Here is a 10265-nt window from a genome sequence, read left to right as displayed (position 1 = left end):
AACTTTTTCACTTCATTTTTTTAAGAATGTTAACATAATATATTAATAAACACTTTAACTCAAAAATTTTAATTCTAAACTTGATCTTAAAACTTAAAGGTTAATTTCAACCCTAAAGTTTAAACCTTAAAACTTAAATCATTATCTCTAAATTCTTTATCTTTAAATTTAACCTCTAACCCTTAACTCTGATATATCATACCCTAAGCTTTAATTTTTAATTAATTAATTAACATAACTAGGTTTAAATTAATATTGTTAAGCATAATTAATATGACGATACATGTTGTATGATAATAATTAAGAATATTAAGAGTCATTTATTTAACATGACAATGCAATCAATAAGTGTTGGGTATAGTAGTAAGGTAAATTGCACTCCTAAGAAGAAAATGCATGTTCAAATCTTGAAGACGACATTATTGGAAGTAGTAACCACGAACCCTAAACATAAATTATAAAATGAACTTGAAAAATACAAAAAAAAAAATTATTTAATAGTTGAAGCAAGCTAGAAAACTCGTTGAACCAATTTTCTTTATTTTTCTAATTTTTTATGAATTTTTTAATTAATCTAGAGAAATTGATCGGACAAATTAAACTGAGAACCAATGATCTAACCAATTTATTTACATATTCAATTCTGATTTTTTTTTCTATTTCTTTTTAATGCACTACCAACCTTGAAGTTCTCATTGTCAAATTTCCATGCATGACACAGCTTCCAGCACATGCATGAAAACCCTCAAACCATAACATGTAAGTAAGTATGTATGTATAAGTTTGCAAAGAATGCAAACTAGAAATGGAGATTAATATGGACCGATAATCCATATAGTAATATCATATAATTATTAATTAGAAACACAATCCATGACATCTCTTATAATTATATTAACATATATATAATATATGTATGTAATGAAGCTAATATACATTAAAATGAAGGGTTTCTAAATCATCAGCAATGATCCATATCCTTATTATCCAATATAGATCGAGGAACACCCTCTCGCAAGCAATATACAGGTGGTATCGTTAGTGTTTCCAACTCCCCATAAGCATTCCAACAAAATGGGTCCAATACTATATCTCCTTGAGCCGGAAGTAGCTCGATATCCGACAACGTAATGTTCGTACAAGGAACCGAATCACTGCACCCAAAATGCATCGGTGGGCTTCGGGTATCGTACGTCCCTTTGATCCCTTCATAGAGTATGTCCGACACATAAACGGCAGACGTCTGGTTCAAGCAATCTTTAGTAAGGCAATAGAATTGATCGATTATAATCGGATTCCTAACACTTATCATATGAATGTTGCCAAACATTATACCCGAAACCGCCCCGGACCCACCTTGCCATGTCTTGATCCTAACACCATTATCCGATACTTTAATCACCGAGTCTCGAACCGTGACATTGTGTACACAAGCTTTAGAGTTGTGGTTACCTAAACTTCCGATACTGATTCCATGACCTGGTCCACAAGTAAGGTTCCGAATATCGACATCGTAACATCCCGATCCAATCGATACACAATCATCGCCTGAGAAAAGCAAAGATCATTTTAAGATTTAGGGAAACAAGAGTTTAGGGATTGAATTTTATATATGGGGATCATTGAGCAAATATACCATTAGAGATAACTGAATTATATATTTGAACACCATTTGTGTTGGCAATGTGGATGCCATCAGTGTTGGGACTAAGGGCTGGAGCTGTAATATGAAGTGATTCAACATGCACATTTTGGCAACCATCGAATCTGAAATGGAATTGGGGACTATCCTTAACTTTAAGTCCTTGGACTGTCAAATTGGAGCTCATGAAAAACCTTATAGCCTGCACCATAAATTTTATAACCATGTCAGCGTACAGACACCAAAGTTAAATTATAAATTTTTTATTTGTATTAACTTATAATTTTATTATTTTTAGAGAGTTAAAATGGAAATTTACCATAAACTTTACATATTTTTAGAAGGCTTAAAAGAAAATTTATGAAGGTCAGCCCCTTGAATTAAATTAAAGAACAAATTGGTCCAAGTTAAAATTTTCATCCATTTTTACTGTTAAAAAATTGCATGACTGACGAAATAACCAAATAGTTACATATGGCATGTCACATGTACCTCATGTCGACGTACAAAGACTAATTTTTTAACAATAGAAATGGATGAAATTTTAAATGGATGGATCAGTTTACTCTTTGATTTAACGAAAGGGATAAATTTGTTCATTTTTTTAGTAGAAAAGGAAAATGCTATTTAACTTCTAGTACAAGTGTCTCCGTAATACTTTTACCAGTCTAACTTGACTATACTTTAAATTTAATCGAGACTCAATAGGATTAAAAGACCGAGAAAAATAAACCTAAAATAATTTAAAGTGTGACAACTTACGACGGGGCTATCACATGGTCCGGGCAAAGTTGTTGCATTTATTCCCTGCGCAGTAGAATTTCAAAAGATGATTAATAAACTTAAGTGCCGAATAAGTTAAAAACTGAATCTAAAATTTAGGGTTAAGGGTTTAGTAAAAAAAAAACCTTGTGGGGCTTGCAAGGGAGATCCCACCATTTTTTACCTCTACCGTCAATGGCACCACCACCTTGAAGAGACATTTGATTAACCCTGTAAAAGACCAACCACTGTCGCTTGCTGTTATTCTTTGGCCATTCCTCGGGTCCATCAGGTGGCATAAGTGTACCATCAATCTTCACAACATGTACCCCATCATCAAAATCCTTTTAAAAAAGAGACTCTGACAATAAGAACAAAACAAGTACAATGTTCAATACCTGAAACACTAATCCACCTTGACAAGGACCTGTAAAAATTGTGGACTGAATCATGAATGAAAAACCATTGGGAACATAGATGGTTGATGATGAATTAACTTGACAAGCAGTGTCCCATGCCATCTTGAATGCATTTGTGTCGTCGGTTACACCGTCGCCTATCGCCCCGAATTTCCTTACGTCGAACACTTCGGTAGAACCACCGGAGTTTTCGTCGTCAGGTGGACCGGAGGGCTCGGGTGCAAGTGCAGTGGAAGGCTCAGGGGGTACTGAAATTTCAGGCATTGTATCATGGTGAGAATGATGCTTGTGTTTGGTATGGTGATGATGATGATGCCATCTACCTTGGGTTGAAATCAAGAAGCAAAGCAAAGACATGCAAAATATAAGTAGAGACACACAAGAATACTCCATTTTTAAACCAAAAAGTTTAGACCCCAAAAAAAAAAAACAGCTTAAATTTTTTTAGTTACTTCAAGAACTCTAGAGCAACTTGTTTGCATGGTGGATCTGAAAAGCTGAATGAATCTATATATAGAGAGAGAGAGAGCAGTGTATTATATAAAACAGATAGTGGGAAAAAAAGTATTAAAGAAAAACATGAGCAACTTTAGATTATTTTAATGGAGTTTTAAAGGAGGAAACCGACCAATGTACATATAGGTATTGGTGGTGGTGGTGGTGGAGTTTGCAGATAAGCCCTCCCCCCATGCAGTACCCCATGTTCTTCCCATAACATATTTTTTTCACTCTTTATTGGTCACCAATCAATGTTTTTAATTTAACCCTAAGAAATTAATTTATGAAACATAAATTATAAATAATCCCTTTTGTGAGTGGAGCATGCATGGTTATCGAGAACCTGTTGGTTCAGAGATGGAAAACTGCAAAACATAGCTTAAATTCCTATGTGAGACGTTTACTGAGGAATCTAATGTTTTAAGCAATAGATATGCGGATTACCTTTACTATTAAAAGTCGGTGTAGTTGATAAAATAACTACATAATTACACATACGGAAGTACCCTTGTTTGATAGTTCCACCTAGCCAACAATACGGAAGGTAAATCTATCTATATGGTTGGTTAGGTTTGTTGCCATGTGCATATCGAGTGGTCATATTTTGACATTCTCTTTATTAAGGTTATGTTAGATTATTATGCTTTAATGATCACTCAATAGTCTCCACGAAGGATCCATAAAAAATGATCTCTAAAACAACTCAAACAGGATACGCAAAAGTTTTTTAACTAAACTGACTAAACCGGACCGATTATTCTACCCGTCGTGCCCCAATCCTCCTTTGCTGGGTAGTGATGCTAGAACCTTGGTCGGTTATGGCGTAGCCACAAGGCATATGCAGTGAACCCTGCTTGAAAGTTCCATGATTTCGGGGGGCGGTGGGCCACTAGTTTAAGGTGCCCAAAAACAACAACCACCCACTAACTCCCCCAAAGTGCCTTTCTCCATGCATATGTGCCCCTCTCCTATTGAATCATACTTTGTCTATATATATGATCACAAAATAAAACAGCTTGGTTTAATTTTTTTTTATTGATATGAGGCTAATAAGAAATTGATATAAAAATTTTAGGTAAACAACCATGGTCATAGTTTTTATTTTGGTTACTAAAATTCTTTTTTGTTTTATTCTGTCACTCCTATTAAGTGAATTTTCAATTCTAATCATTTCACCGTCAAATTATATTTAGTCACCAAATAGAAAGTCGTTGTGGTTTTCTTTTGATTGGAATAATAATAAATTTAGCCCCTAATATTTTACACATTTTATTTCTAAAAAACCAATACATTTCGTCCTTAGCATTTACACATTATAAACTCGGTCATTATTCTAAATATTCAAAAACTTATAATTATAAAATATTAATAAATAAAACAATTCAACCATTTTTTTATAAATATTAAAAATTTCGATGACCAAAACAGGAACTCGTTAAAAAAATTTGAATGACTATTTAGGTAATTTACCCTAATGTTTTTATGTCAATTTTACCAAAAATTTATCAATTTGGTCATTATTTTAAATATTCAAAAATTTATAATTATAAAATATTAAAAAGTATATAAATTTATGAAGTTAAAAGAACGTAGCTTTTCTATTAAATAAAATAAAACTATAAAAACTATAAAATAAAAATATAAAACTAACAAATATATAATTTATTTTAAAGAAATATAAAATAAAAATGGAATGTGAAAAACCTTGTTTTGCTACACTCCTTTTGGAATTAAAATATTTTAGTTACATTAAAATATTATTTTTATAAATAATATTAGTGATAAATTAACGATACTATTTTTTACGATTTATGATAACTTGTTTTCGTAAATAATTTACTTTCCACCTTATTTTGGTTTCAATATTATTAATTTTAAAACCACCCACTAACTCCCCAAAGTGCTTTTCTCCATGCATATGTGCCCCTTTTTTATTGAATCATATTCTGTCTATATATATGATTACGAAATACAACAGTTTGGTTTAATTTTATTATTATTATTGATAAGAAATGTACAGAATATGCTTTTATTTATTTGTTAAGGATTTTAAAGATTCCTAGAAAAGGTTGCAGTTGTGTTGTGTAGCCTTGGAGAAATTAAAATAGGGTGAAGTTAGGCCGAGACATAACATGACAACTCATTATTACTCGACATGACTTGAGCTTTCAACTTCCAAATGATGCCTACATACCTTGCTTTTACAGCTTAGCTTAGCTTTTTGTACATCCTCAGACTTGGCTACTTCATACACCTACCCTTTCTATTTCAACATCATATCATTTTCAGGTTTTAAGGTTATTTTCATCTTGAAATTATTTTGGGTTTATGTTATTTTAAAGCCCAAGTTATTCAGGTTTTAAATTTAGGGACATACTTTTTTTTAAATTATATAAGTTCCAATTTTTAGATTTAATCAATTTATTATATCAAATCATTTTACATTTTAAAAATCATTTCGAGTTAGGTCATCCTCATTTTCTCATTTTCAAATCATTTGAGTTTGTGATTTTAAATTTATCAAATGAGACCATTTCTTTCGTTTACATCATTTCAAGTTCAGTATAGATGAATTTCTTAAGTTATGATCGAATAAGATGGGTTGACAAGCATCATCTAAAAACAGGTGCAAGGAAGGCCGAAAATTGATTCATCTCATGCTATCATCTTTATGCCAAAAACTCTAATTTACAACCTCTACCAAACCCCTAAAAAACCATAAATCAATTAAATTATACTAAAAGGAAATTACATTGAAACCAACAAATATATTGTTACAATCTGGTCATAAAAGGGTCAACATTACTCATTAAGGTCTTTAAGGGCAGATACTCTCAAGTTTTGTTTTTTCTACAAAAGGGAGAAGAAAAAAAAGAGAAAGAAAAAGAACATAAATATTGATAGAAAAAAATATTAATAAAGGGAACAAATAAACATTAACAAGGCTTCTTTATCATATAACTGAAACAGGCTTACTAACTACTTTTTTTCAACAATAGCCCATAATTTCTGCAAGGAGCAGACATCAAAGATTTAAGCAGAAAGGAATTATATTATTCCATTATAATCCAAGGAAGGAACATTGCTTTTTTGCATGTTCCGGGATCAGCTTCGGTAACATATCTGTAGGAACTCCCTTCAGTTCTGAAAAAAGGGGAACGATTCTCATCAGTTGGACAAGAAATTAGTTAAAATAGTAGAGAAACATCGATGTTGTATTGGTTAGGGTTTGTTTTACCGTGAGGCTTAAAGTTAAACAGTGGGGGAAGAAATCGACCATTAGGTAGGCGGGTGTTAGGATCACGTAGCTCATCAAAGAATGGATGAACCAAAGCCTCAATCTGTGTACAGGAAATAAAAGCACTCATCGTAAGACATCACATTAATATGCAAATAGTAAGCTTGACCTAAGATAGCACCGTGGGAATTTCATAATCGAATGAAAGTACAGCCGATACTTACAGCTGTGCTACGCAGATTTGGAGAGTACTGCAATAGCCGTGAAACAAGATCCACAGCTTCCAGAGGCATACGCTTATGAAATATCTGCACACCGATGATACATTGATCAATACCATATGTTGCATATAATTCTCAAAAAGTAAACAAAATGACGTGATCCCGTTACCTTGTGCCATGGGTGAGCTTTAATTTGGGGGAATTTGAACTCTGTGTAGTTAGGATTCATGCACTTGATTTCTTCTCTTGTTGGGGTACCTAGAACCTGATGCACCAAACCACATAAATCAGAAAAGGGAAGAAAAGCATAATGGAACAATAGGCTATATAAAAGCCACCATCCACCACGTTTTACCCATTAATTTTTCCAATAACATCATGATAAAACTATTATTGATGAGAATTTTGAACTAAAATGTACCTTAATAATTTCAACAAGCTGGTCTACTCCACTCTCACCAGGAAACAGAGGCTGGAGTCAGAAAAATAGTAGTTGTTAAGTAATATAAAGGGAAAATGCATATAAATAAGCAAAAAATATATGCAAGGAAACATGTACCTGCCCAAGCAATAGCTCAGCCAAAACACAGCCGGCAGACCAAATGTCAATGGCTGTGGTGTATTCAGTTGCACCAAATATTAATTCAGGTGCTCGATAGTACCTAGAACAGATGTAAGATATGTTTGGTTCCCCTTTCACCTGAGAAAGTTAAAATCAAAATTAGGCTCACGAACAATAAGGTAGTGACTGAAGAAGTGACTAGACAAAAAATTGAGATTCTATCATGCATACCAAAACTTTGGCACTTCCAAAATCACACAGTTTTAGCTGATGAGTGTGCGGGTTGACCTGAAACAGGAATCATTGTATTAATAAGAGTATGATTTTTAGTTTATATGTACAAAATGATAAGCAGATAAGATTGGAAAACTAAGTTACTCCTCAAAGTAAATAACATGACCTATAGTGTCATGACAACAACGGACGTCACGGTGGCAATATTGTTAACCGAATTTATTGGTGATATAAATGCCTCAATAACCTTACAGATCCTTTCTGTTTAAAATTATAAGATCCAAAAGCTCTTCAGCTTAAGTTTCCAATTTCATGTTACAATGTAGTAGCATACATAGATTCTTCAGAATGCTGGATTGTATCTTCCCTTTCCAAACTACAAATGATCCTTTTGGAATTATAATTAAGGCGAACCACCAAACTATTTCCGGACAATGCTTGTCCAGCAATCATTTAAGATTTTAAAACTGATAAAGCTGTAGTAACTGCCAATGGAAAGCGTTTATCAAGTTGTTTGGAAATACCAATAAATTTTGTGGCTTTATGTCCCTGTGGCACACACCAATACTGCTATGAATGTAAGCAAGTGCTCTGCAAATCTGCATTAAGACAAAAACAAAACCAATTTCATGTAACGGTTTACATATTACTGTATCCCGGGTTTCTTGTTTCCATAGAGAAATAAAAGGTAGAAATAAGATAGCAAAAGTGAATATTTTAACCAAGCAGATACCTGGTAAAAATAGAGTTTAACATATATCAGTGGCATCCTTTGGTTCATCTTATTATAATGCTTGATAACTCGGTGGACAGTCTCCGGAACATACTCAAGCACCAGGTTAAGATAGAGCTCATCTTTTTCGGTAGTTGAAAAGAAACAATGCTTCAGAGAGACAACATTGGGGTGGTCTAAAAGACGCATGGTTTGCAATTCACGGTTCTTGTATCTCTTGTCTTGAAGAACCTTCTTAATAGCAACAGTTTCGCCCGTCTCTAAACATTTAGCCTGATATACAACATATATAATTTAGTACAAAACCTAAAACTCAAACTTAAAATATGAAAATATGAACATATCTTCAAACCAAGTAAGAAATGGATGAAACTAATGTGTACCTGAAACACTACCCCAAATGATCCATGCCCAACAACACGTTCGGCCATATAGCTTATTGTCTGAAAATGAAAGAAAAATTAAGTTAGAAAACCATCAAACATCCAAAAACCCGACCCTATAGTTTTCAAGGAGAAAATTATAAAACTAACCTGTTTAGGCTGGCCATTTTTACCCCCAATAGTGGTGACAATAATATGCCCAGTTTCGGTTCCGTTACCATCAACTATCGCTGCTTCCACTTCCTACAAATAGTAATAGCTTTCATAAAACCGAAAACCGATCCGGAAGATCAAACCACCAATTTATGGAATCAAAGCAAAGAAACTATGAAACCAAACCAACATACCTTGTCATCCCTAATTTTCATATCATTCATTTCATCAGGTAATCTATCAACACCAACTGCATTCCCACTAGGTTCTCTTAACCCAGAAGTAGGCGCCATACCTATAGAAGCCATCGGACTAAACTAAAAAGCAAAAAACGATAATCTCACAGATCCTCAGTCGAATATCAAGCTCCTTTTAAAATCAGCCCCAAAAAAACTCAAGAAATTACCTGTAAACACATAAAAAAAGAAATGTCAACGTTTCATCCTCACATAAACCAACAACACAGCTTTGAAATCTCTAATCCTTAGAAGAAAAAAAAAAATTAACGCAAAATTTTTCAAAAAAAAAACATTTTAACTACAGATTTTGCATAAAATGAAATAAAACGCAAACCGCTATTCTTCCTTAGTACATTAACTATAGCGCTTTAAGTTCATTATAAATGTTTCCTTTCCCGCAGGGGGGAAAAATCTAACCCTAAAAGGAAAGATGGATCTAAGATTAAGTAAAGATCAAGCAAAAAAATTAACAAAAATTTTAAAAATTTTCGATCTAACATCAAATCAAGGAAACCATTAGATTCACAACCAAAAAAGAAAAAAAAGGTGTGGATGAAATTCATTACCGAGCGGGTCAAGAAATCGGTACGTACTGAGGTGGAATCACGAGAGGGAAAATACGGGCAGGGAATTCGGATCTTAAACGGATCTTTGAAGTTGCGGATAAAGAGCGTCGTTTATTGAAGATTTTCTTTCAGAGAGGATTTTGATTTTTTTTTTTTTTGGTGGGGGTGGAAAGAGGAGGTGTTGGTTGGTGGTATTGTGGTTGATGACAGTCAAAAGAAAGATTTATATTTGTTTTTTAACTTTCTTTTTTACAATATTTATTTTGCTTTTTCTCGGTTTTCAACAGTAAAGTAGGGTCTTCCTTTTTGACCGTTCAAACTTCGAACACAGTGTGTGGGCCTCACTTTCAACTTTCTCTCCCTTTCAAGTTTTGAATCCAACTGTTCCCACCACCGCATATATTATTTACTCTAATATTATTTAAATATTGGTAATTACGTATCATTTCGGTCTTAAATATCGATTTGTATTAACTTATATGTTCGGTATAAAATTTTTAATTAATTTTAATTTTTATATTAATTATTTTGATTTTCTAATGTTGTTTAAATTGAACTAGACGATTCGATCGATTGAACCAAGAGCTAGTCAAGGTATTAAATTGAAGAAAGTTA

The 10265-nt window shown here is 33.0% G+C and overlaps 2 protein-coding genes across 3 annotated transcripts; both read right to left on the bottom strand.

The window, feature by feature from the left end:
* Positions 1–879: 879 nt before the first annotated feature.
* On the bottom strand, positions 880–3442 carry LOC107946023 (polygalacturonase At1g48100). Its single transcript, XM_016880204.2, has 5 exons — positions 2803–3442; positions 2551–2718; positions 2405–2449; positions 1637–1844; positions 880–1548 (listed from the first exon to the last, which is right to left on the bottom strand). Exons 1-5 carry the CDS (start codon positions 3214–3216, stop codon positions 962–964), a joined length of 1422 nt encoding a protein of 473 aa, XP_016735693.2. The 5' UTR covers positions 3217–3442; the 3' UTR covers positions 880–961.
* Positions 3443–6053: 2611 nt separating this feature from the next.
* LOC107946024 (shaggy-related protein kinase alpha) lies at positions 6054–9884 on the bottom strand. 2 transcript variants are annotated; one of them, XM_041106810.1, is made up of 13 exons: positions 9651–9884; positions 9040–9251; positions 8843–8935; positions 8693–8752; positions 8310–8582; positions 8101–8175; positions 7574–7630; positions 7340–7480; positions 7202–7252; positions 6950–7045; positions 6784–6867; positions 6560–6662; positions 6054–6465 (listed from the first exon to the last, which is right to left on the bottom strand). In XM_041106810.1, exons 2-13 carry the CDS (start codon positions 9151–9153, stop codon positions 6383–6385), a joined length of 1230 nt encoding a protein of 409 aa, XP_040962744.1. In that variant the 5' UTR covers positions 9154–9251; positions 9651–9884; the 3' UTR covers positions 6054–6382. The 2 variants fall into 2 exon arrangements, with proteins under 2 accessions (XP_040962744.1, XP_040962745.1); XM_041106811.1 differs by having other exon boundaries at positions 9678–9860.
* Between the last annotated feature and the right edge of the window lie 381 nt (positions 9885–10265).

The sequence above is a fragment of the Gossypium hirsutum genome, chromosome D12, assembly GCF_007990345.1.
Source record: "Gossypium hirsutum isolate 1008001.06 chromosome D12, Gossypium_hirsutum_v2.1, whole genome shotgun sequence".
Lineage (NCBI taxonomy): Eukaryota > Viridiplantae > Streptophyta > Magnoliopsida > Malvales > Malvaceae > Gossypium > Gossypium hirsutum.
Note: the sequence above shows the minus strand (reverse complement) of the source record. Positions and strands in the feature narration are given on the sequence as shown.

Bases quoted from the DNA above. Each gene is read 5' to 3' on its own strand.
- LOC107946023 (XM_016880204.2), bottom strand. From the start codon at position 3,216: ATGGAGTATTCTTGTGTGTCTCTACTTATATTTTGCATGTCTTTGCTT. The intron at 2,719-2,802 runs GTATTGAACATT...CATGTTGTGAAG, and splicing joins AAGGTGGATTAGTGTTTCAG to ATTGATGGTACACTTATGCC. The intron at 1,845-2,404 runs GTAAGTTGTCAC...TTTATGGTGCAG, and splicing joins GACCATGTGATAGCCCCGTC to GCTATAAGGTTTTTCATGAG.
- LOC107946024 (XM_041106810.1), bottom strand. From the start codon at position 9,153: ATGGCTTCTATAGGTATGGCGCCTACTTCTGGGTTAAGAGAACCTAGT. The intron at 8,176-8,309 runs GTATCTGCTTGG...GTCTTAATGCAG, and splicing joins TTAAACTCTATTTTTACCAG to ATTTGCAGAGCACTTGCTTA. The intron at 7,631-8,100 runs GTATTTCCAAAC...TTCCTGTTTCAG, and splicing joins TAAAGCCACAAAATTTATTG to GTCAACCCGCACACTCATCA.